The 27,919-nt window shown below is 46.3% G+C and overlaps 1 protein-coding gene across 1 annotated transcript; it reads left to right on the plus strand.

Moving 5' to 3' along the window:
- Positions 1-16,893: 16,893 nt before the first annotated feature.
- LOC131206407 (protein pangolin, isoforms A/H/I/S-like) lies at positions 16,894-19,713 on the plus strand. The gene has a single exon (XM_058198945.1). It carries the CDS (start codon positions 16,894-16,896, stop codon positions 19,711-19,713), a length of 2,820 nt encoding a protein of 939 aa, XP_058054928.1.
- Positions 19,714-27,919: the final 8,206 nt, after the last annotated feature.

The following is a 27,919-nucleotide window of genomic DNA, read 5'->3' on the forward strand; positions in this document are numbered from 1 at the left end:
TTAGCATCACATGCTACAAACACTACACCTGCTATCCTTTGCCACACTTGTTTTCGCTTGGATACGTTGTAAATTCATCAAAGAACCGAAGAACGTCATTCTGAAATTGAGAAAAACTGTGTATAATGTCAAACAAAAGTCAAACACCCTACCGGTAACAGCCTGGCGTTAAGACAGCGCGAGGACCACCATTTGCAAAACGTTTCATTTTCCTGTCGTTCGACACATCCCTCCGGAACGTTGATTCCTGGGTAAACATCAATCCCTTTTTCCTATCTGGCGGTAACCAGACACTTATGATACTCGCTCATTTTTACCGTACCATTAAGATAGAAGCAAACTCCCTCCTCCAATCAGAGAATTACTGATTGCCCCAGAACGTGTCCGGAACGGTGACGGAAGCACTACGTGTTTTGCTTTCGCTGGTTCGGCTGGCACTCGCATTTAAATCAATTTCTAATGACACAAAACACAGCCCGAATTGCTCTGTGCGTCGTTTAGTGCACATTTTTCCACTACCGCATCTCCCTATCGACCTTAAACAAGCGGCAATCGCTTCTTACGGCCCAACTTACCGTTACTTCGTTACGATACTGTTTGTCCCCGTCACGTTGTTTCCCTCACCAAATTCCCTCTGCAAGTCTCTGTGCGTCCGTTTCAAGATGGAAATATGTTAATTTAAATTATGATGCGAAAATTGATGGGGTGTTGCAAACTGATGAGAACTGATGGGCCCAAGCATCGTGTTTGGCATCCCGAGGGATGAAGGAGCTCCTCGGAAGGAACAACCTTCCCACCATGATGCGCCACGTCGTAACGTAATAACATTCAGTGGTGCTGAAGTCCTGTTCACCAACTTTGCGACCGGCTGATTATTTGTCCAGGATCCGACATTTCAGTTCGCTTCAGTTCACTTCTACAAGGGGCGCGCCCGGATGCCACCAGATCGGCGGAAACTTTGTGTTTAACTTGGTAATGCAATTTAATTAATTTGATTGAAGTGCACAGACGCCTACAACACGCGAAGGAAATGGACACGCGTCGCTTACTTTCACCACGCCTGTTGATAGTGCTGCGAGGACGTGTTTTTCGCGCGAAAAGGTTAGTCCCGTCTAAGGTGAACACGGAATTCATTTGCCTCACCACGGCGTACTGTGTCATACAATCGGCAACGACCGATATGTCGTACGCTGAATGTTCAATAATACGCAGGTCTTAATCAGTCCAGAGATCATCAGTCTTGTTCACCTGTGACCTGCTGACTGACCAACAAATCAAAATAATAATTCAATTACTAAGTAATACACAATATTTCGCTCATGACAAAAGTAAATGAAATCCATTGCGTTTGATCTGTAACTTCATTTAGATTCAATTTGACAAAATTATAAAAATTATAGAAATTCAATTTAAATATGAAATAAATTACTTCCACTGCCTCCGCGACAATCACACCGAATTCACCTCGTACGGTGGTGCACACAGTTTATTCACAATTTACCAATTACAAAACCACTTCCTCATTGCACTGCACCATCGTTCCACAACCGCCATGCCCCCCACTGTCGAATAATTTCGTTTTACATTCCTCGTTTATGGTAACTTTTGCTCGATACGATGGTCATCCATAACGAAGCACTTCACAAACGCAGTGTATCTGTATGTAAATTAACCTGTGCAGACCCAAAGCGGTACGCAGTAAGGGCCTTGCGATTATACATATAATGGTAGAAAAATGATCGATTCAGGTTTAAAAAAGAAATGCTTACGCATTCAATTAAAAAATCGCGATTCCGTGTTATGCAAACCACAACCGCGCTTTCGATGGAATACGTTCAATGGCTTACCCGAAGTCCACGGACACTGTGGAAACAGCACTCTCTTTTAACCGACGTGTAAAGTAAAATATGGCCAAGTGTCTGATGAATATTTCGCACACTTTCGATACTTTGATGCATATGATAGAACACTGGGTTAGTCTGTACTACCGTGCGAGAGAGAATTCACGGCCCCAGATTAGTAAATTTATTATACCACGGCAAACGATGCAATTACAGAGAAACAGCCAAGGTAGGGCATTTTTGGCTCAATTTGTTGCCCTACACTGAATACAATTTTAGAAAACAGATAGACCATGTCGTAATCTAACCCTTATAGTTTTTTAGTTTTCTTATTGCGTTTCATGATAGGCTTTCGGAATAATGTGACGAATCATACTATATCAAAAAGTCCCATTTTTCGTGCACGATTTTTCATTTTGAACAAAATGTATTTGTCCTTTAACTGCCACCAGCATACTTTCGTTCACTTTTTTCTTAGCAACAACTGCTCTTTGAATTCCATTCACACCTCGAAAGCTGACGGCTCTTTAACGACCACGCATGCCGAGCATCCGTTGAACCATTTAAATGGTCATACCATCGATAGTAATGACACTGCCGTACCAGTGAAAATGTATCACGTCTCGTGCCCATCCACTGTAGGAAATGAAATACAAAGACCGATTGAATGAGGGAGTACGAAGGGCTAGCCATGGCTGCAGACGATTGCATCGTTAAAACACCATGACGAATGGGTTCCTCGCCCGTAGAAGCCTTTTGCTATCGAAATACCATTCCCGTTTCGCTCGGAATTCTTACGCCAAATGCGTAGGGAAAAAGTTGGCAAAGCATTCCAAGCGGGGCCAGACAAACCCACCCAAAGAGCAGAAGGCGATAGGTCTCTCTCGGGGAAAAACGGAAAAGCCTAAGGCGATGGTATTGTACGGCGCAGTGGCGCCCTTGTGTCCACAAAAAAACAAGGCAAAAAGAGGGACGCAAAGCGGCGGGGTCGCATAATTGGTATCGAGATTTTCCTGCCAGTTTCACTTTCTCCATGAAAATAAATATATCTCCTTTTACTCCCTTTTTCTTTTGTCATTTGTCGGGTGAAGATAGACTCAGAACTTCCAGGGCAAACGCCAGACACTTGCCACCACCGTGAATAACACAAAGAGAAAAAGAAAGACCAAGGGTTGAACACCAAACGTTTGAACAGGGCAACATCTCGGTGGGATCAAAATAGTAATTAATTTTTGCGTTGAAAACGCAGCCACGAAAGTCATGTGATGTTGCCGTTCAAGTGAAAGGAAAGAAACAATTATGTGCGCCGTGGTAAGAACCCAGGTGTAGGAAACCCAAGGTGAGACACACTGAAACGGCGAACAGGGAGTGTCACGAAACCATGATTGAGCACATCACACCCTGGCGACAACATCCAGTGACAGTTGATTTGAGGTCATGAACTGAAGGCTAAACAGAATTCAGACGCTGACATGCGTGTACGCGTGTGTAATTAGAAATCTAATCAAGTTAAGCATCGCATCCATGGCGCTAATGAGATAATTTGCTAGGTTCGACAAGTCAAGCATCGACAAAAGGATAGTTACCTGTTTTGTAATACCTGTCCATCAAAGGACGGCTGTCTCGAGCCCTCGCATAAGATTGACTGGTAATCTGAAGCCCTCAGAGGTAATCTGGAGCATTCGGGAGAAGAAACTGTTTTTCTACTAATATATACAGTATTTTTCAACATTAACGTATAACTGATTACCTTATATTAGTCAGCGTGAACAGCTAGTTAGATAGCATGAAAGCATAATGACGTCAAAAATCTTCAGTATTTCAACGCTACAAGACATTACAAGTTTACGTTGGTATATTTAAATTTTACTGAGACAGTTTTTCTTTCCAAGTAAGGCGCAGCTTTCGACAGGGGAGCGTAACTTTGGAATCTAATTTCTTCATTGCGGTAGTTTCCCAAGCCAGCAGAGAAGGAAGCGTGATCATTTTCTGTTGTGGATGACACTCTCATGAAACTTTAGTACGTGCACAAAAGACGCGTCGTTAAGCAGTATGGCCTTGGCTAAGCTCGTACCACAGCACCGCTTTTCCTTACGATGGCCGACAATTCCTCTTAACATCAATGTTGGTATTCCAATTCCCAGGGGATTTCGGCTACTTCCGGTACGGTTTTTCCAATCATCGACCCTTTGAGAAGAAAATAACCGTGCTTTCGTAAGATTACGCTCACCAAAAATATCCTTGGCTGGCAGTGTTTTGACTTCTTATCGTCTAATGACTTCTTCTCGACAAGTTCAAGTCCACCCAAACTGTTAATGTGTCGGGAGAAGTGCTACGTATAAAAAAGCTACCAACTTTCCTTTCGTCCGACAAAGTACCGCGTTGTTCACAACCAGTGTTCGTAGTGGTAGTGCTTCCTTCTTAGCTGAACACTGACGATAGCAGAAGTTGATAAAAATAATCAAAAACTTTCTCCCACGACGTATGATAAAAGCTCTGTCTCTAAATACCTTCACACACCGAACCACACTTCTCTCGAAATAAGATGTTACTGATCCGGGGCTGGCAGCAGCATGAAAACCGTTATCGTTATCGTCGAAAAGTTCACTCTATTACGCAATTAGCGTACAGCTCCCATACTTTGCTGAAAGAAGTCAACCACGAGTACCTATGCGTTCATTTGGCTGGAGCGTTCGAACAAGTATAAGTCATCTTCAAAAACGGCATCGAATTTTCTTTGAACAAAAAAATAATTGCCGGTCGTAAGGTAATCGTATTTAACTGGAGATGATTTTTAATCTCCTTGGACAACGCCGACATCATTGCGTCCTAAGACAGAGTATCATGAAAATATGTGGAAAAACTACCATTTAATTAGTTTACTGTCGCTTGAAATATTTGTCTCCATTTATAACTTTCTTACGTCCCATCGTGCAACTTTGGTCCCTCCTTGCAAATAACACTTTGTGAAAAGGGGATCAAATTGAATGACATTCAGTTCATACTGTCTCGACGATGGTCTCGATTTCGATGATAACTTTCACATGCCGCAGCTTCGCCGAATGCCGAATGAGCAACTTTTGCTAAGCACCCCTCATCGATGAAAGTGACAAACGTTCCTTTGATGTTTCTTCCCCTACATGATGTACAGCCTCATGTCCATGATGATACGTTAAAAATGTATCTGTAATATATTTTTAAATGTAGTCTTTTCTCTTTGAAATGATCGAGGAAATAGAAATCGCACAAAATCCGCCTTATGCGTTTAAAATTGTATTTTTGTTTTCATTCCCTTTCAAAAGAAAGTACATTACTCGATACTTCGATGTTGAATTTCGGGGATGCTTTGGTAGTAGTGCAGCGCAGTGGTAATGGACTGGTCGGAAACGGATTCTCTTGCCACACACACCCGGGATTTTGGACTCAGCGCTGCTGTTTGCTGGCTACCAAAACAGGGAATATCAAATGCGGCGAAACTTTCGAGGTGAGTTTAAATTATTCATATCCGATTCCCTCGGGGGAGTGTGTCTTACTAACGCCGCGTTGGAAGTACGTTGTTTGTTAGTTCCCGCATTCACTGCTCCCCAAAAATCAACTTTGAGCAGCGGAGCGGTAACAGTGTATCTATCCCGAGCCTGATTGCATCTACACGACTCCCAAAAGCGGCAGGGAGTGTCGCTGCCGATGATTTCATTTTATCTCAGATTATTTCCCGCATCCGTAACTCCGTGGTCGCGCAGTGATGCGCCGCTATACCGCGAGTTCCACTACCAAAACACTGCCCTTTGCCGTTAATGGTTTTATCCATAGCAGCATCTATTATTTACAAACGCGAACAGCACAACTTCCGTGCGATCGGTAGGATGTGAAAATGTGGAACGTAGCCGATAGGGGCGAAATGCACCACATCAGGCCGCACGTTATTGCAGAGGAAAACTAAGTTTTCATAAGAAATATATTTATATTTATGCAAAACTGCCAGCACAACACTCCGCATTGCTGGAACGGAAAAGCACATTAAAAATGAAAATTACACTTAGTTTGCTCAGGGCTGCGCCCAAACCGCAGCCTTGCTTATGGCTCGACAAAAACCATACAAAGATGCCGCCGCTTCCCTCGAACGATTCGCAATTTCAGCAGGGCCGACCCTGCTTGCCAGACAAAGACAATGGTACAGATAGGGCAGGAAGTAGGAAGTGGGCAAACAGGAAGCTTAAAGTTTGCTGCCCAACTTTTGCCCACTACCCTGGCGAGCGGCGTTGTCCGCATCCTGGTCGTTAACGGATATTACTGAGCCGCAATATGCGATACGTTAGACGCAAAGACAGTTGCCCGGTTTTAGTGGAGGCCAGGAGCTGCGATGGAATCGGTGAAATGAAACGAAGAAGTAGAATGGTGCGTTAAATCGCGTTCAAAACGATCGGATCCTGGCTGATGTTGGCCAAGGAATAGTTTCTCCTCGCCCCTTATTATAATACCCAAGTCAACATCTACACATTAATTTCAATTCCAATTATTAAGTAGCCATTTTTCACCAGTTTAGACGCGACCGATACCAACCTCCCGAACAATTTACTCGTGCTGCAAGTGAGCAGGGTACGCGAACGAATGTAGTGAAGTACACAATTGCATAGAAGGCAAAGTCATATCTTTTCGACCTGTACTGAATACAATATTACACACTGATTGATATTTACAGCGTTGGTTTGTGAGCCAGTCCAATCTGCTTGCACTACTTATGCATCTTTTATATTCTCCGAGCCTGCACGCATCCTCAACATGCACCGATACACATCTTCTTGGCAGTGCATTGTGTGCATATCGGTGTTTGGCGACTTATGTCGCTGCGTAAATCGAAAGATTCGACGTTACAAAGTGGAGCCGAAATGAAGCATTTAAAAACGTCTGAAGCACCTTTTCTTACACATACTTACACGGTGGTTGTGTGACTTGGGGTCCCAATATGATCGTACACAATTCCATTCCACTAGGCTTCCCAAAAGATGAAACTTTCAATGCAGGCCCGTCTCCACAGCCACAAAAACCAGTTCTAAACTAGTTTCCGCTTTATTGTCAATGCCATGCGAAATAAAGACCCACCGATGCCCTTCCACTGTCAGAGAAATTTTTCCTTATCCTTCCGTCGGTGGAAGGAAGGGAATGAAGAATAGAACCACGACGAAAAAAATTGAAAATTTTTACCACCCAAAGAGTCCAAACTAAAACGGCTTGATCGAGTTTCCAATGGAACACCACCATCGAAGGACGATGTGGCGTAACGAGGATAAGTATTGCTGGTCCCCGGACCCAGCCAACTTATGCAGGCGAACTTTACCACTTCTGGCCCAATCAATTCAATCAACTCCAGTATTCTTAACTACTTCCTTTGCCTCCCAATAGTGGAGTTGAACGCACCGCATGTCTAGCGAATCGCAAAACATACATCGAAGTTCGATATGACCCGTGAATTTCAAAGTACAGCAAACATTTAGGGGGGTAAACATATTTGGCCCAAAAGGGCCCTTCTATACGCCAACAACCATCAGTTCATCAAATATTAACTTCCGCATACATTTTCCGACATAATTTCCAATCACCTTAAATGACGCTACCTTACTAAAAGTCCAAGAACTGAAACCTTATGAAATAATTGACATTAAATAGTTGTTTTACAATAGTTCGAGATATCTTCTTTAATCTCGGACTGACTCACAACAACGGCGGTACAGACACACGTAACACTTACTTTACATTGATGAATGCTTCCATGGCTGTGATGGATGATGTTCCAGGAATCACATTACTCATTCTCAACAAGTTATTTATTCGAAATTCGACATTTTGAATCAGTTTTGGTCTTCGGACGAGAGAAAATCTATGTTGCTTCATCAGATAGCTGTTTTGTAAGAGTTCAATAGTTGTTATGATTATGATAGTGAGATTTTCCAACAACGTAAAATAAAGAAATTGACTCATTTTGTTTACAAGCACCAACATCTCCTGACGAGAGGCAGATTCGGTACGCTACGTAGTCTGCCCTCAGAGACCGCAGATACACTGCAGATGCTCGTTACACTGGGGCATAAGCAAACCGCTATTCCGGCAACGTGAACGGTGAGCATAATACATTTCAAAGAAGAGCGGGTGGTCAAACTGAGTAGAACGTTGCAATGATGAATTACATACCGTTAGCCGTAGTGTTGGAATCAGTCGTAACGAAGCTTAAATTGACAAGCAAATTGACATTGCGACATCCGTAGGTTAGCGATCCCTCGTCGTACGCTCGAAAAGGGACCCTAAGCGCTTTGGGTTTAATTAAGGCCTGCTGAGCAGTGACCTGGGCGAATGGTCACTCCTTCTTCACGTTCTGAAAGGGAGAAACGTATCAGCCTGCCGCTAATCTTCACAGGACATCATAACATAACTAGTGATCAGTCTTTTGGCTAGATTTGAACAATCGGATACACGAAAATTTCATGTGACCCGCAGTACACGTAAGGAACAAGTAATTAAAACACGTTCCCTCCTTGGATTTGCTGCAGAATACGTATTGCTAGACCAGCGGGATCACCGACTTTTTTAACACCAAAGTCAAGTGTGCGAGTAATCGGTTCCGGTTTCCTTTCCCGGTGCGTTTATTCGCCTTCTCTTACAATGACTTTGTCAACCATACGGTTCAAAAACACTCGCTCTCATCTCCCTCTGGTTTTGCACTGACTCTAGTTTTCTCGAGCCGATCGGTCGACCCCGATCGGTCAACGATCCTAACTCTCGTCTCTAGCGCCCTCTACTGGTGAGAGCGCTTGTCATTTACTCTTATCGTTTGTTCTTATCTGTTCTGATCGTATTTTTGGCACCGGTGAAGGGGAAAAAGGCTGAAAGTAAAAAAAGGCAAAACATAATGTCACATTGGCATGTACGGAAAAATTTACCACGGCAATTACAACTGGGAACAATCAACGGTTTACCAACGTTCAAACTTATTAAACAGATTAGCAATGCTCATCCCGCTGATGTCGGAGAAATAAAATGCACGAAGGAAGTAATTAAAAGAGGGAAGTGGCCTTTAAATGCCGTACGCTTTCAACAGTTTTATTATCACAAAAATTAAAAACAGCGGGGTTCAATCATAATCCGGGGGTCATATGTGTTTAAGAATTGTGTGAGTGACCGCACCACGCCTAATTGAAATGGTGGCGCTTGCCCTGAATGACGACGGTTGGGGGCTGGTTTCTGCCTTAGACGTGATCAAGTAGCAGACAAGTGGATTCAAATTAGAACCAACGACAAACACCGAGGAACCGAAGAAGGATTAGCGCCCAGAGCACGTTTCAGCAGCGGGTTATGCCACCGCCAAACGACATACCAGGGTAAACAGGGACAGCAGGCAAGTACCTGTCGGATTAGCGGCCACGCTTCTACTGGTTCGATAAACCACCACCCTGTTGCTTTGCCCTATGGGCTGGTCGAAAACTAGTCGTCAAAACCATTAGAGGCACACAGAAACGACATCAAAGATCAGGGGAGCCATAAAACAGAAGGCACATAAAATGTGTAGTTCATTCGAATCCATCAGCCGAATGTCCAAAGGACGCGGTGCCGATCTTCGGCGTAAGATGAAAATTCTGCTACAAGCGCATAATTCATCTGAAAACATAAAAATAACTAATGCTCGCATAACACCTCTACCATCACTGCTGACATTTGATGATAGACACGCTGTGTTCCGCGGTGCACAGTTTTCATCGTTCCGACAGCACGGTTGATGGTCATTTGGACGGATTCGGAAAAGCGGGGATAATTTGTTTGCCTACTCAAGTCAGCCGGAGGCCGCGACGACCACTCCCCGGCTTCCCGTTGGTGCTCGAAAGATGGCCATCGATAAACTTTTGTCAACAGAATGTTCATTTTTATCGTCTTGTCGACCGTACTCCTATTTGGACCGCAAACTGTTTTGGTAGATTCAATAGAATGAGAACAGAGAAAATGAAGAGAACAAATTTTCTCATAAACACGAACGCACGGCGCACGGTCGAGCTCTTACGAGCCGGCACCATCGTCCTTCGGAGGCCGTTGTATTGGGTGGGAAGGTCTTGGCCTATAAAAAGCATTAAGAAATTGGCCACCTCGATTCCCGCAACTTGCATCATTCGCGCATTGAAGTTTGATGTAAAAATGTGGTGGAAAGTGGAGAAAAGATGAATAACTCCCCAACATTTTCATGACTTTGGAGTACGAGCGACGACCACGCAAGCGAGCCAAGAGTGTAAAGTGACGAGTGTGAAATGATGGAAGTGAAAAATGACGACTAGGAAACGGCAACAAAACCTCGGACGAGGCAAACGACCATGACGAAGAAAATTTTTGACTGTAGGCAAATGAATTTGCCTAACTGATTTATGACCATACGGCCCCTCGGTTCGCACTGAAAGAAAGTAGACCGAATGAGGCCCAGCCCCAGAAAGGACGACCATTTCCCAAGTCCTTGTTTTATGACCTGATGGCCATTTCAGAACACTCCTGACAAAATGAGCCTCTGGTTTTACACACCGTTTGGTATTGAGAAAGTTTTGCAGCACTTTTATAGCGATTGTTAATTGCGAATGCTTCGATACGGCGCAAGAAACTAAAAAAAATATCGCGCAAGACAGTTCAAAGGCGGTTTATTTGTCGACAACAAAAAACTGATGATTACTTTATTAACTGCCGCATAAGACCGGAAGTGAAGGAAAATAAAAAACGCGTAATGCTAGTAACGCCCGTAACGCTATTTTATTGTCTTCGCTACGGCGAGAAAACGGGCGAATACTCAAACCCTGGAAACCAACCACCGGTTCTCTCGCCAATAGAGAGCGCTGAAAGCATTTTGCCACTTGCTTTCCGGAACAAAAGAAGGAGAAGAAGACTTTCTAGAAGAAACAAACGCTGAATATGTTTTATTTCCTCTCAATGTAGTAAATATATTTAAAAGTATTTGAACAACAGAGAAACTCCAACGAGGAAAACTGATATTTATCAGACGACCTGGTGATTATTTAACACCCACTCCCTCCCACGTCGTTGTTTATAAACTTTTCACCTAGGTTACAAATCATTGGAAATAAATCAAATTATCATTCATCCGCTTGTTCATCATGCTTAAAGTAATTATTAAGTCATCCATTGTTGGCCACGTTCAAAACTCACATTTAACAAGGGGATGGTGAGTGAAGCATATAATTTTCTTTGGGAACGAACCTGTAAGTCGCATCGTTGACATAGGATCGTTCTAATAAGCGCGTCGGAGTGACTTTGTGGAAAATTTATTCTCCTGCAAAGAATCATCGGTTGCAGAGAAGATTCCGACCAACTGTTGAGGGCATATCTTTAGACATGTTGATAATATTGGCATGGCTCAGCAGTTATGTTTCTCGTCAAACAACATCTTCATCCGCGCTTCCACTACCTCGCCCAACAAAACAAGGCTCGCGCATATCACGCACTTTTTGTATCTTTACCCCTTGCTTTGAGGGTCAAAGGGCATTCAGATCTTTGAAGCCACAAATACTATAACAAAAATCGACGACTTCTGCTGCTGCAAAAATTTGAGGATCATAAATGATTTTACACTACTTAGCCTTTAAACACGGAACACTGCAGAATTTACGGTCTATGCCAATTTGGAATTAGAACGGTGTGCAGTGTGTGGAAGCGTAGCATTATTATTTTTTAAGCTGCTCAAATCTTTGACGCTTCACACCACAGCAATTCCCTTCATTTTAGCCACCTTACAACATCGTTATGCAATACTATCGAAATGTGTTGCATCTTTCTAAAGACTCAGACAAACGGCTCAGGCATTTAGTCTTAGGTTGGGCAGGCCTTCTCTAATTTTATGCGTGGAACGGAAATCTTGATGGTGGCTAGCACGTTACCGCTTTGAATCTCTCCGATAGATGCACAGAAAATCCGCTTATCAGATCTGTGCACACTGAACGTTTGCGATCAGAAAGGTGCATCGAAGTGCTTGCAGTTGTTTATGGGCCGTAGTGTAAGACGCTTTGTTTCTTCAATTCTTTCAGAACGCTGAATGCAAAGTTTACTTTATTTGTTGAGCCTTCGGGATATTTGAAGAATCCCATAAATTACCCGATAGATCTTTAGCATTTGGGATGTTGTTTTTAGTTTTCTCTCGTTTCCTTCGACTGCACGAAGTACCTTCGGCGATCGCGGCAGTGGATATGTAGCATTGGTCAAACTAGATCTGTACGAAAGACGGAAAAGAATGCAGCTCTTTCTACAAGGGACGAAGATGGTGGCTCCATGTGCACAAATACAACAGAAAGCGTAGAAAGCCCATCCTGTGTAAAGCGGAATGAAAAACAGTATGAGCATTTTAAATCCCTGTGCTTCTTACTACCTGCTCTGGCCTCCCCATTGATATTGCAAGACTGCATGGAAAAGTACAAACATCACGAATTCGTAGTGGTCTCATCTTTTTACTCCACGCAGCGTTGCCGAATGATTCCGGGATTCCAAGATCCCAAGAAGGATCGCTAGAGATGCTCGATTCACAGGGACAACCAGAGCAGTTCTCTACGAAAACAGCAAGGGCAAATGACGTGAAATGAAATGGGTCGACGTGTTCCGTAGTTTTTCATTTCTTTAAGAATCGAATGAGTTTGTCGCTTCTTTTGGATTCAAATCGTTTGCATTCTTCCTTTAATTTTTTCGCAGTTTGTTGGGTAAGTATGAAGTGGCCAATTCCGAAAGCGAAATAAATATTTGGATTTTTTTTCACAGTCATGCAATTGAGCAATATTAGTTTTTTGGGGAGAAACGGTATCTTTTGGTATCGAACATTAGCGAATGTATACGAGGAATTTTGATGAATCAATTTCTTACAAATTGCTCAATTGATCAAAACTGTTTCATCTCGTACGAAATACCAGAAGCGCATACAGCGAAAAGGACCCTCGGCAATCCAGCATATGCAGCACCCACCCAAATGTTGTAGTTTTAAGCTATTTCCGTTGCCCAATATGATCAGAAAATTTATTCGATATTATTATGCTGCTACTGGAGTTTCCGGTAGAGCAAAGTGCAAACTGAATGCGTGATCTCGCATCAAGCATCACACATCTACCTTTTGATATCTGGTGCAATAAGTGAGAAGGGATATATTTGTGTGATGAAAACGTGCCATCAACAGCACCATCAACGATTCATGAAATGTAGGGCTAAGACCTTGGGTATCACGGCCACAAAACAAGGAAGTGAAACCTTTAAAAAAATCCCAGAACGGATGGGGACGAGGAGTGCAGATAGGATCTCTAGTCTATGGTACACCATATTCACGGCGACCATGCCCGGACAAGAGGCTCGAAAGGACGACCGAATACCGAGAAATATATTCGTTCTGGTAGATTAAAAAGTAAACATTCGAACGACGTGGTACAAAAAAAAAAGGACTCGCTTGGCTGGTTGTCGAAAGACCCAGCCAAAGCCGAGTCAGAGTCGAGGTGTAAATAATATCCTTTGCCCTACGTTTTCCCTCGTCTTCTCCTCCGATTACCGAAGGCTGTGATGGGCCCGTTTGCGTAGGACTTCGCTATCGCTTTCACGCCACAGGTTTGGTGTTGCGAGCAGCGGGTTGCGGACCCGCTGAGAATCCCCGAATGCAAGGGGAAGGAAAGCTCAATATTCCGGACAACAAGATTTGTGCCTCCATTGCTACCCGGCTCATTCCGCTGCGAAGAAAATGCAAGAAAGGGACAGTACAAAGATAAACAAGTGTGTACCAATAATAGATATTGAACCATATTTGCACAGCATGATAACAAAAGGTTTTACTATTTATTTGTGCCGTTCTGCTAGCTAGCTGACCGTAGACTGATTTGTGTCGCGTCAGGGGACTAATTCCTTCCACGTTTTTTCCTTCCATCCCTACACCTCGCGCACCTTACCTGTCGCGACTGTGGAAGGACGATTAAAGAAGGGAAACACCTAGGACATTCCTGGGGTGCGCCTGGGCGGTCCAGCACAATGGTGCGACCAACCGAAAAACAAAACCTTTCACAGTGACATTAAAAAACGGATTTTCAGTTTGAGAAAACGTAGAAAACGATGTAAAATCCCTGGAAGTCAGCATGCAACCTACGGGGCCTCCGGGCAACGTGTGTGCGTCGTACGACCATCGCATGTTGATTAGTTGGAAGTGAAACTGATGAGACAAATACGAAAAGGTATGCAAACAGAACGATAAGTTCGTGTTGTTGAAACATAATTTGGTATGCCATAATTTGGAGGCATTGTGCAACTTGGTCTCTATGACAACAGCTTCACGAGCTGCCGATAAGTAAAAGACAATAAATCGACTCCACAGTTGTAGAAGTCTGTATTCTCTTCTTAACCAACTTTTTTTGAAACCTCACGTTTCACAGGTAAAAATATAAAAAATGGGGAAAAAATGCAAAATGGAGAAAACTACATGTTGAAATCATGCGTATAATTGATAAATTTTTGGTACAACCATTGTTCACTTGATAGAACAATACATCACGATTGATGTTGTAAATATTGAACAAGTTAAAGTAAATAAAAGTACATATTATTTGAAAAGCATATTCATTTAAAAATTGCACATATATTTTTTATCTGTGAAGAACAGAGACGTATTTTTCTGTTCGTATTTGATTGTTGTTAAACTGTCGTTTTTCTCAATTGTAAGAAGTAACCGTCAATTCAAACTTGCACTGTTGATCGACGGTGCTTAGTGAGCTTACGCTTGCGCCATTACAAAAGCTCCAAGACCGACTTAGCTGGCCTCGATCAAGCGATCTCTTTCTTCCACGCAGCTCTCATAGCGTTTTGACAGTTCAAAACATTGCCCCGTCGCACTCGATCAAGGTAGGCGTTGTTCGTCCATTGCTGTCTATTGCTATCTCGCATCGCCGACTTGGCGATTAGCTTGCGTAAACAAGACAACGCTATTAAGGAACCGGTTGAAACACGGGAGAGAGCGCAGAGAAACGAGAGAGAAGAGAGGAAAACAGAGACCGGGAACGCAGAGTACAAAATTATAGTTAGTCAGTGGGTCGGAAAGTACAGACAAACTTTAGAAGAGTTATTACAAAAAAAAAATCCGAACAGGTTCAGAAGGGGGTCTGTGGATAGGCGCTGGAAAAACTCGCGAAACCCTCGAAAACATACGGAATCGTCCCACCCGGTGCGCGAAAGTAACTAGACCAGCATTCGAAAATTAGTGCCAAACGCGGGGGCATTGAGTTTTGCGCAGCGCAAACGAGAAATCCGTGCACAGGCCGCGCGAGCAACGGAGAGCACGAAAAAATGCGTGCCTTTTATCCCCCCTGTGCAAGTGCCGTCGGTGGACACAGATTCGGCAGCAGTCTGTCGGTTTCACGCAAATAACCCGTTTTGATCGGTTGTAAAGCTGGTTCAGAACGCTGACATTACTATTCGGCATCTTCGAGTAATTGCAGCGGTGATTTCGGGTCCTGTGAGATACGGGAAAGGTGTGTCCGTCGCGTCTGTGGAATCAATTGGCCGAATGAAGTTTGTCTTCAGCGACGAATGCTGTAAGGCAGGCTTGAAGAGGAAATTGGATCGGAAGAGATAAAGGTGGGTGCGCAGTATTCACGACGCACACATACCGCGAGACGGAAGATAGACGCGCACAACCCGTCACTAACAAGCCGTTAAGAAGAGAGCGCAACCCCCGCGGATCGCGGGCTGGGGTTGGCATCTCGTTCTTCATCATCCTCTGTGTCGGCGAAGCATCCTAGAGCTAGCCGGAGCGACAGAGATAGAGAGTGACAGTGTCTTGCTGAAAAGTGGTGCCGCAAAAATCGTCAGCCCCGGAAACTCGTTCGATTTGTTGTTGTTTTCCCGACGATCCGCATCCTCGCGCATCCCGGATCCGGGAGGTAGAGCAACGACACACGGAGCATCGCGCTCAATCCTTTTCGTGTTTACTAAATCCACTTCCGGTAAAAGTGGCGGCAAAAAGGCAAAATTGTAAGCACAGTCCAGTGCCTGCCCAACGCGAGTGTGGAGGATCGAGGATCTGCGTGCGATCTGGTTGTGAATAATTCGGTGTCGGTGGTGCTTTGTGAGACGATCCTTGGCGATGACGACATCGCTCCGGTGATCGAGAAAGAAAGAAGAAGAAAACGAGATACGCTAGGAAACAAAAGCATACAAAAGAGGAAGCGAGAGAGAAAGAAAGAAAAAGAGAGAGCATGAGGTGACACAACCGCGGAAACCGGCCGTACACAAGTGTCGGGAGTGCGTGAAACTTCCAATTGCTTCACTTGTCATATTCCGGAACATGATCGGATTGCAACGATCAAGTTTGTTTCGGAGTAGGCGCACGCGGCAAAGGCTACTAGACAGGGGACGCATCCGATGGCGCCGGTAGGAATTGATTCGTGGCCACGGGACCCGCTTTGCAGCGATACTCTCCGCACCAGCATGTGAGCCGTATCCGTGTGCATCGACAGCAACGTGCGAAGCCGAGTGAAGTGTGATGTCCGCGTCGCCGGGCGCCGGATTGAGTGTAACATCTTACAGATAGTCGAGGGTGACGGAGGCAAAGTGCAATGGCAAGCAAGTGCTAGAAGTTATTCTGTGTCCCATCCAGCTGTGTGCGTAATTTCCTTCGACTGGTCGCGGTGCGGTGCTGCGACGGGCAGTCGATCAGTGTGAAAAGCAATTGGCACCATCGAGAAGCAAAAGAAAAAGAATAAGAAGAAGCAAATGTGTCACAGTGTGGGAAACGGAAGAAAAAAGGCGTGTATCGTGGCTTGTGATGGTGTCCCTTCCTTCCAAGAAAACCCCAATGCAAAAGTGCAGCCGAGTCGTGAGCGGTCTCGAAACGGAATCGCATTCCAAGTGCCTTTTTATTGCATTACGTGCTGTGGCAGGTAATGTCTGAAGGTGTGTTGACGTAGAGGAGTGATATCGACGCTACTGGGCGCGTTCGCGCCAGTGCTGTGGGTGTAGTGATCGCGATCATAGCCGCTGCCAGAAGCGGTAGAACCAAGATCGCAAAATGCCGCACAACAGTTCCACCGGAGATGAGTTGGGCAGCACGGATGAGGTGAAGGTGTTTAAGGACGAGGGCGACCGGGACGATGAGAAACTGACGGAGAACTTGCTCGAGGAGAAATCGAGTCTCATCGATCTGACCGAGAGCGAGGAGAAAACGGTCAAGAATGGGACAACCCGCCACGACAGTGCGGGCCCGGCACCGTATGGTGGCAGCGCGGGAAGCGGTAGTGGGACCAGTGTGGCCGGCAAGCTGCCGCACGGAACGCACCCGGGATTCAACATGGGTTACATCGTGCCGCCGTACTCCTACCCGAACGGGGCAGCCGGAGGTCTTCCGGTGTCGATGGCGAACAAAATGAGCCTTCCTCCGTTCTTCTGTCACAACGCAGATCACCTGTCCTCCCCGCCACCGGCCCACTGTGGCATTTTGCCGTACCAGCTGGACCCGAAAACGATGAGCCTCACAAGGCCGCCGCTGTACAGCTTCCCGACCAGCCAGTATCCCTACCCGATGCTTAGTCCTGACATGCTTTCGGTGGCGCCGTCCTGGCACACTCCCTCACTCTACAGTCCTGCGGCCGGGTTTCGGACTCCTTATCCGTCGTCGCTGCAAATTTACCCGTCACTGTCCAGCGATTTCTATCGCTACTCACCGACCCTCCTGCATTCGCATCCGATGCTGAATGCGGGACATCCGGCCATCATCACTCCCGGCCCGAAGCAGGACATTGGAGGCGGCAGCGCCGGTGGACTGCATCGAGACCGGGGCCAGTCGTCGACGATCAAGCAGGAGTCGTCTTCGTCGTCGGCTGGGAATGACCACGAGTCGTCATCGGGACACCATCATCGATCGTCATCGTCCTCCTCGACCGCCTTCCATCACCACAGCCACCGTTCCGGCGGCTCGCTCGGGGCGCAAGATCCGCAGCATCAGCACAACAACAACAACAGCAGCCATCACACGAACCACAACCACCACGGACACCATCACCACCATAACCACCATCACCACCACCACAACAATAACAACAACGGTGGCGGCGGGGGCGGAGGGCACAAGCACATGTCGCTGGCGGAGAAGGAGGCAGCGCTGGAGAAGAAACGGAGCCACGTTAAGAAGCCGCTGAACGCGTTTATGCTCTACATGAAGGAGATGCGCGCGAAAGTTGTGGCCGAGTGTACGCTGAAGGAGTCGGCTGCCATCAATCAGATTCTAGGGCGCAAGTGGCACTCGTTGTCTCGCGAAGAGCAGAGCGTGTACTACGATAAAGCGCGCCAAGAACGGCAGTTGCACATGGAGCTCTATCCAGGCTGGACAGCTCGGGACAATTACGGTTACGGGGCGAAAAAGAAAAAGAGAAAAAAGGATCGAAGTCCGGCCGATCCGGGGGGGAACAGCATGAAAAAGTGCCGGGCGCGCTATGGACTCGATCAGCAGAACCAGTGGTGCAAACCGTGTCGGCGCAAGAAGAAGTGCATTCGCTACAAGGAGGTTAGCAGCGATCGGGGAGGGGACAGTGGCGCGGGCAGCGATCGGGAGGGGCGCGACCGGGATGGTTCCGACGACGCAATCGGCAGCTGCGGCAGCATGGATGACAGCAAGTCGCCCGAAGAGGACGATCGCGAGTCGATGAACCAGTCGCTTTCGAGCCCGCGATGCATGAGTGTCCTCTCAAGCTTGCAGTCGCCTTCGACCAGCATCGCGTCACCCCTGAACCTGCTTGCAAGTCCTGCGACGCCCACGAACTTCTACCACCATCACGATCACCTCGGGCTAGCGTCGATGATCGCTACGGCCCAGCAGCAACAGCAGCAGCTCCATCAGCAGCTCCAACACCACCACCAGCAGCAGCAACATCAGCACCAGCAGCACTACCTTCACCACCATCACCACCAGCAGGCAGCAGCGGCGGCTGCGGCGGCAGCGGCAGCGCTGCAGAATGTAAGCGATAAATTAAACAACATCAGCAACGACAGCGGAATCGGCGGGTCACAGTTGAACAACAGCTACAGCAACAACTTTAGCCCATACAACAACCATCACACCATGCGCAACTCGGGTTCCTCCGCGGCCAACGGCAGCAACCCCTCTTCGAACGGCGTTTCGGCCACAAGCCTCGGCAAAAGCCCAGCACTCCTGCAACCGCCGACGCCGTCGACACCCACGCTGGCCCCACCCACGCCTTCGTCCCTTTCGTCGTCCTCCTCTTCTTCATCATCATCGTCGTCGTCGTCGTCGTCCTCGTCGTCAACCTCGCTTCAGATCCCGCCACACTTACAGCAGTTAAACCTGAAAACTTCACCCCCGCTCCTTCCCAACACGCCGCCTTCGTCCGGCGGGTCTTCCGTGTCTTCCGTGCCGGGATCCATGACCATCAAGGAGGAGCTGCCCGACTGCACCACCGGCAACGGTGCCGGTGTGTCAACGGGGGCTGCCTCGTCAACGAGTCCCTCGGCCGCCAATTTCCTGCTGCACCCTGCGCCACACCTCACCAATCACCACCTCCAACACTCGCCAACAGATCAGCGACACAGCAACAGTCTGCATCATCCGCACCTTCATTCACACCCGCTGTTGGTTCCGCAGCTGGTGGGTAATGAAAGCCACGGTGATCTCTCGCCAAAGACGGGGTCCCTGGCGGTGAATGGTGGCAGTGCCGTTGATCAGCCGTCCCACTCGCCGCCAAGTGCAGTCGCGTCGGTTGCACCAGCACCGGTTTCCGCAAACAGCGGTTCCAGCGGAGCAGAGAGCACTGCCGTCAACGGCGGCAGCAATCGGAGCAGCAACACCAGCAGTAGTCAAATCACTAGTGATAGGTAGTGTACTGATAAATGAAACAACATAAGCTAAGTCCATTTTTGACTCCTGCTTGCCGAGGACGGTCCTCCTCTAGGACAGCGAATGGACAAGCAATCAACATTCTAGCAAATGCCCACTGTTGGGATTAGAAAGCACGATTCAAATGTGTACCTATGACGTCGTGCTGAGTTCTGTCTGATCCAGGATCGCCGGAAGCGAAAGATTGAACTACAAGTTCATCGTATGTCTCCGATCCATCCATTGTTGGCGGAATCCCAACCATTTAGCAATCCCTTTGCGATTGCTTGTGTATATGAATATGACCAGTATGTGCAAGTGTTTCATGCATGGAGGTGTCCGGCTTTCCGTAGGCAATAACGTCCCTAGGTTTGAAACTTGTGCGTTTAGTGGTCAGTTGCACTGGCCCGACCGACAGTTGGTAGATATTTCTTGTGTATGCATGTGTGTGTATTCTTGAAGCCACTTTAAGCGGAACTAAGCACAGCACTTCGAATGCAGCAAATTGACCGTACTGAGCTTGGACTGAATGCAAAAAGCCGGGCGAAATGAGACACATTGTCACAAAACAGAGCAATGTGTACAACAAGTGTGCCTGCGTACGCATCGGATGCGAACCAAACCTCACCCTGGCTTCCGAGAAAAGGAGAAAAACTCCGAATCTGAGAATTAGAAGAGCTGCCGTGGAAGAAGGGTCAAGCGCGGAGGGAAACGGAGGTTTGGAACACGGAGCCACACAGGATCGCTGCTTGGCTGCGCTTGTTTGTGGGTCCCGTTCCCGCGTTCGTGGGAGGAAGGCCCTAACGATGGATGAAGAGGTGCGAAGTAGGAAGAAAGGGAAAAGGGTAAATTTCCAAAACAAGTTTTTCCATCCCGTTTTGGCTTTTTAGTGGTTGTTGGTTACCATTCCATTATCCTCTTGCCCCGTTGCTTGAAGACGATCGCTGGGTCGGCGCGAAAGCGGAAGAGCCAGAGGCAAAGAGAGACCGAGCGAGAACGAAAGGAGCAGAGCGAAAAAAGGAAGTAAACGAAAAGGAACGATAAAATGATTGGATGAGTTGTGTTTTTGGCGTTTGAGAAAACTCCAGAACCAGAAAATCTAGGCGCTGGATGTAAACTCAATCTCTGATGGCGAAGCAAACTGCGCCGGAGAAACGAAGAGCGACAGGGCGAAGGCAGTCGGGACAGTCGGATTTTAGTGGGTGAAGAAAGTGAGATGAAGGTGGAAAACGAGTAGAATCAATCAAGTGGAATACGAACAGGCAAGGAGCCAGGCCAAGCCGAAAAGGGCCAGAAGAAATGAGGACACGGCCCGAAAGGGAAACAGGGTGCGCCGGCAGGGAGAATCCCTTGCCAAGAAACCAAAAATCAGCAGGAGCCGAGAGAGTTTTGATCACTCTTCCGAGGCACGCCAGCAGTCAGCAGCCCAAAAGATGGAACAAGTCCCGTAGAATGAGGGAATGGAATTTAACCCAGGCGAAGAAGAAGAACTAAGGATGGACAAGATGGATCAGAACCATAACCAGCAAAAGGTCGTAAAGACTCGACGAGATGATCATCACTCTGAAAAAGCGAAGGATCAGGCGGAAAAGAGAACGAGAGAGAGGAAGATAAATAGAAAGAGAGAGGGGGCAGGCAGACAGAGTAGGAGATAGAGAGAGAACGAGAAACGAAAAGGAAGCAATAATATTTTTTCGTTATTCGTTAAAAAGGTACACGAAAAACGAACAACAACCTCCTATCGTCTCTCGGGGCTGGTTCCGTCCAGAGCTCTCGTTGGCAGTGTCCCGCGCAGCAGGGCCCAGAAGATCGACCGTTGGTGGCACGGAGGGCAACGAAGAATTTATGAAGTGTCAGTACACACAGCCTCCCTTGTTTGGTCGTGGCGTGCCTGTAGTGGGGCTGGCTGGCAGTCCTGCTGGGTGGCTACGGAACGACAGCGAATATTTCAAGTCTCGCAGGAAACGGGTCTACGCGATCGCGCAAGATCGCCCCACGGGCGGAGGAAGATGAACGCTGCTGGGAGATTCATTCGTTTTTTCCTTGCCTTTCTTTTCCTACCAGTCATCCTTTGCCACACGGTCGCGACTTCTTTTTGGCCGTTGTGTTGTCTTTTTCGCGCACACACACTCTCACATTGGCGCAGGGTTTTTTCGGCCTTGTTCCACTCGAATCGATGGATAATTGCGAACCTTTGGAGAAGTAGTTTGGTGGATGTGCTACCAAACTTCTTCTTTTCTCTGGTCATGCCCGTTGCGCCAACTCTGGAGTCGCGGTTCAGTTTCGGCCAACATCGGCCAATGTCATGGCAACAGCCTCTGCTCCTTCAGCTCACTGGGGCGCTTCCCTCGAACCGATGGACACAGTGTTGTCGGGCGTTTGCGCGCGTGTGTGTTTCATTTTTATCGTTTTCGGGAAGAGCTGTGAAATCTCGTTAATTATCGGTTATTGTTGGTGGAGGTGGTTAGCGATCGACAAGCAGTATTGAAATGTGTGAATTTGCCGATTGTATCCGTGGGAGTGTGCGTGCGCCAAACCCAAAGGGACTCCTGAAATCAATCATAGCATGACAGTTACCCCAACATTCCATTCTTGCTTGACAATTTTGTTAACACATAAATTTTGAACGCCTTTCTGCGGCATCGACTAACATGGGCAATTTCTCGGCGCAGCTATAAATCAGATCAGTTTGTTTCATTTTGTTTAACCAATTCCACATTTTATGGCACGATTATATTTCTACAACGGGATGTGCTTCGTCGAATTACCGTACACTGAGTGAAGGACAGACGATCTGGCGATCATGTGATGTCTGTCCGAACAGATCGAAATGGCACTAGTAAATCCTTTGATCCGCTAGCAACTTTTATTGGAGGGCGTGTAGGATCTTGTGCTTTATCGCCAGCCGGCGCACACGTTTCTACAACCCATCTTCTTTCGAAGCTTTTTTACGGATAGCGCCTCCAGGTTCTCTTCCGTTTTATTTGTCTGTACGATGGCTGATTGTGCCCCGCTGATACTAGGCAGCTTTTATTTTGCACAAGAGCGGAAATGCCAAAGAGCCAGTCGATTTATGGTGACGAATGATGAAGCCATTTCAAAAATATGAGCCTCTCAGGTCGTGCTCCGTGGTCAAAGTGGAGATGTGTAGCTTAAACCTCCATTTAGTGTTTTACCTGGCCGCCATCTCAAGGGGAAGGCATTCCGAGGCCAAGCGGGCTAGGGGCAATATAATGAATAGCAAACACATCAAGTGCGTTCACGTGTTTGGCGTTTCTGTCAATGAACCTGAAGGAGCCCGGACGAATAATGCTTTGTCGCTTTGATCTTTTGATACGGCCATTACTGCTCAATAACATTTCCATCCTCTATTCTGCTACTTTTCTCGCTCAACTATTTTTGATCCTATTTTTGATCCGTAGGAAAAAGTAAAACAAAACTTGCACATACTAAAAGCACGTTTTTAGTATTATTTTTGAATTGATCTTCTTAATATCTTCTAGTAAAGTTTTCTCAACCAAAACTTTCAAAGCCAAGTTTTCGTTGACAAAACTTGAATGTTGTAACATATCTTTTGGTCTTTTTTTGGTCTGGTCTTTTTATGTTTTTCTATTCGTCCGAATCGAAATGTTGCTTACAGTATTGTTGCTTTTCTCTGTGTCTGTCTGTATATTTTGTACCGTGTTGTGTTTTACTAAATTTTACTAAACTCAATATGCTCTGCGTTACTGACGTGTTGTTCGGATTGTTGGATGGCAAGTAACAGCATTCCTATTCCTATGTCCTATTTCCATCACCTCTAATCACTCGGATTATCATTTGCCCAAAACGATTGTAAAGTTTTCTTGTTTTTTATCTTTTCCGTTTTTCATTTAGTCTTCTGCATTCGCGTGGTTGGAAAAGGAACGTGTTTCGGTTTTCGAACGAACCACACCTAAAACCGGGACGTCCCCGATATTTCCGAGAAAAAGCACGGGAGCTCAATCAGTGCATAAACTATGTTTGATCACGTCAGTTAGATACACTGACCATAAACATGTGTTGTCGTTACGTAGATTTTCTATTACCTTTGAGCCAACGAATTATTGACTAAGTGTTCAGGTAGTTCCACGTTTGAGAAAGCGCTGGCATTCCACGTCAAACCGCGGTGAGGAAACGACTTTGCTGAAACGACAGTACCGCGTAAAAGTTTTTGGTAAGGCACGCGAAAACCAGCATTGAAACAAATGCACAATAGGAAAATGACGCAAAACGGTTTTATCGTTGTTCAATTAAGGGAAGTAAAGTGGATGACAGTAGCCGCATGGACACCGTCGACCATAGAGAAGAGGCACAGAAGAAGCACAACCATTTTCCTACCGACCTGTCAACTCGAAGTAGAAAAGGACAAGCAGCTGACTCAAATAGCATGGAGACAACAACGCTAGCAGCGTCAACGGACTCTATATAGACGATGGTAACAATTTGTTGCCGATGGCCGGCGATTTGACTCCTGGAAGCGAGCTTTCTTTGCTTCCAGCAGTATACTGACAACGACGGTCAAGAGCCCTGTACGAGGTTATTTGTAGTTCATACGCATATGACGAGCGGAATGTGACCTCTCGCATGAAACGAGTGTGTTTTCAACATGATTACCTTTTGGCCAGTGCGAGATCCAAGTTATTTGGACACTGACTACACTGGCCAGACATTGGCCCTACTTACTACGGTGGCCAGATTTTAGATTTCAACATTTTGATTTTTTGCAAAATACTGACAAAATATGGTACAATCCCAGTGCTAAATGCTGAATGACGGGGCCGCGTAAGGCTTAAACATGATAGTTATATTTAAAAAGACTTGGCGATCGTTGCCGCAACTGTTGTTGACAATATATTCGTTATATTTTTATAGCATATTTTGTTTAATAAACATTTTCTCTACAAAAGTTTTCTACGCAGAATTCCTTTGCATGCATGTGAAAATCAAACTTTTTCGTCCCCGCTTGAACCCAACATCGCCCAATCGTGGTTCAGCAGACTTACCATTTAATTTCTTATTTGTTGCCCTTACGCATGTCTTAAACAATCGCCTGTATTGACAATGAACGAAACGGTAGACCGAACCGAAAAGACAGTTCCTGCGCTGATACCGGTCTTCGAAACGAGACACGTGTATAAGTGAATTACCCCAAAATTGCTCTACGTCTTGAGTGTTGTGACCATGTTAGCGAACTGCTTAGAAATGAAGGTTTTGGTCGAACCACAAGGACCGTAGACAGACAGGCAGGCTCCAACAGAAACTCAACACTAGTTGTCCGTTGTCGTTTGAATCCATTTTAAATCGCTCCGTTTTTGTCAACCCACCGACTGGCCGACAGTCGTGTGTATCGCTCCGATTCCTAGAGTTCTATGGCTTCACTGCTCACGCGAGGCTGTAATGCGCCGGTCCCCTCGCAGCTTATTGAAACTCCTTGACTCCTTAAAAACTATTGAAACTTCTTGACTACATTCCAGCCGCATATCGATTTACAAGCAGTTTAAAATGGAGAAACTACGTTTTGCACATTTCAATGGACGCGATGCAATCCAGTTAAGAACCTTCTAAGGAGTGTCTTCTAGACCGCATAGTGTAGTTCGGAGCAATACGAATTATACCATTAAATTAGCTTTACAGCTGCTTATCACTTATTGCTTTATCAAACAGCTTTATATTGCTTTACTGTTTTATTGTGCAGGTCGAACAAGATCGCAGTTTTGCCAAATCTTTGTTTCAGAACTAGCGAACCGCTACCTTGTTTTGCGCCTTGTGTTGTCGTGTCTTTGGCATCGAAGAATATTTTTTCCGTCAGCGCATGGACACTTGTTGGCCCCGCTAACCACGCTACTGCGAATTCTAATGCGAATGAACAGGAGCTTCCAACGTAACGCGTTTATTAAAATCAACATTCGATGCCCGCAAACGCGTTCCTAAAAGCTGTTAAATCTTGGCGATTACTTCACGATCGCGCGCAAACGCGCCACGATCGTAACTTTCGTTCGTTCGCCTGGTTTTACTTCCTATAGTCTCCGATTGCGGCAAGCGGTTCTTCTTTTTTCAACTTTCCGTTACTGTTGGTCACATTCGCGCACGATTGTCTTGGACTGGCCCTCTTACGGTGCGTCGCTGCTGTCGCGCCAACCGATGATCGGTTGAAGCTGATTATCTTTCAGTTCGAAGCGAATGGCCGGTGACAGCCACAGCCCCGTGGCTGTGCCGTTAGCATACTAGCGAATACCAACACAACTGCCATTCCTACCTTGAGACATGTTCTGTGGAGCCTTGATTCTGTTCCTTGGAGCACATTCTGTGCTACTGCAATTGTGCTAAGGTGTTGCTGGAGGTCTCCAGAGAGAAGCTTCGAGGCTGTGGGGTTCTTGGTGTTATTCACTCAGACCTCCGGTTTCGCTTGCGGTGCGCTCGCGTCATCCTGTTTTCTTGCGTCCCATTCTTCACGGATTAAAACAAGACCATGTGACCGGGAAGAAAACACTTGTTAAGAAGAAGGTAAGCTTCCTTCGCCGTAATGATACTACGCAGGAATATGCCCGCTCGCGGAGACTCTTTCTCTCATCTGTCGTCCATTTGACCAGTTTATGTGCTCTCGCGCTGCTTGGTGGAGCCATTGTGGCACACCCGTTGATGGCTGGTGCTTCTCGCGCCAGAATACGGTCGAATGGAGTCCGCGACGGAAAGGAAGGTCGGAGTTGGAAAGAGAATGTTAGCGAAAAAGAAGCTCGGGCGAGAAGTTGGGCGCAAAAAACCGGATCCGAACGAATCTCGACAGAAACGAGAACCTTTTTAAATAACATAATTTATGGCATGTTGAATAAACAAATAAATATTGGGCTTTCTGAATATTGAGCAAAAGTGAGAAGCACGCGGCGGGGCGAAGTTCTCCTGACACACGTTTTTTTCCTTTCCGCAAGAAAGAGAAGGAGAGACTGAAGATCGATGCAAGATTCGGATAGAGGATCGGATTTTTTGTTTTGTATAACATGTTACCTAATGCAGCCCATTCCAGGCAGGCACTATTAAAAAAGTGTGATCTTTATCTTTTTCTTTCTCTCTTTTGTTCTGATTCCGAAGCCCGCGGTGTGTTTCGCTGAGCACTTCCAGCTCTAAGTGGCTCCGCTCAAGCTGACTCTGAAGTGTGGCATGTGTGTCAACAAGTCAGAGTGGCACGAGACACAGTAGTGGCACCGCTTTCTGTTGGTAAAACTAGGAATGGTAGTCGCATCAAGTCAAACTCAACTCCAAAACGCATTCGAAGAATAGGCGAAACAGCATCGTACATTTTGCACCCCACCGCAGTTGCACCCAACTTTCTGTCGTTCTTGTCCCGTAGGCAACCTACGTACCTAAATAGGAAATCCTTCGAACAAACTGATGATGAACACATTAACGAGGCAATACTCTTCCAACATTTGTCAATGAAAAGTCGTAATAAAAACTTTATGTTACGAAATCACCAGCTCTCCTGGGATTGTTTGCGTTAACCTGGCTCTTTAAGGAGCAGCGAAATAATTGATTCCCAAGAGGGTCAGTCAACTGTCTTCGTGGATTGGATCGTTTGAGGCTGAATACCCGCGGTTCACGAAAGCCGCTAACAAATCGTGTGTTTCGAATGTACTTCGGAGAGATAGAGAGAAGACTAGGGCAGCAATTTGAGGCAATACTAGTAGCAGTAAAGTGTACAAATTAAGCAGACGCTATCTTTTCCTTTTGGATACTGTAGAACGTTTGATATGTTGACGCCTGTAAAGGGTACGAAGCGCTGTTTACTAAGCATTGAAGAGCTACGGACCGGTAGAGACCGTTGAGGGGTCGTGCGATCGTTGTCTAATCTCCAGCGCTTCTCAACACCGTCGGCGTAAGATGCATGTGTTAGTTCTTGTGCTTAGAAGAAAGGAGTGAAATGCCAGGGCAACCCACTGAAACTAGCCGCATGTAGCTGTTATCAGTGAAGTTACGGGGTAACGAGTGTCAACCATGAGGCGCGCGAACGCGATTGTGTCTTTTGATAGCGTTCGAGCTGAACCAACGACACGCGCGCGCGCCAGAACGAGAAAGAGTTAGTATACCATCAGAGTTTCTTCGTTGTGTTCGAATTTCGTGAACATGTACGTATGCCAGGGGCAAAGGAAATGATATAGATACATTGGACAAACCGTTGGGCAACTACGGCGGC

Source organism: Anopheles bellator, chromosome 1, assembly GCF_943735745.2.
Source record: "Anopheles bellator chromosome 1, idAnoBellAS_SP24_06.2, whole genome shotgun sequence".
Classification (NCBI taxonomy): domain Eukaryota; kingdom Metazoa; phylum Arthropoda; class Insecta; order Diptera; family Culicidae; genus Anopheles; species Anopheles bellator.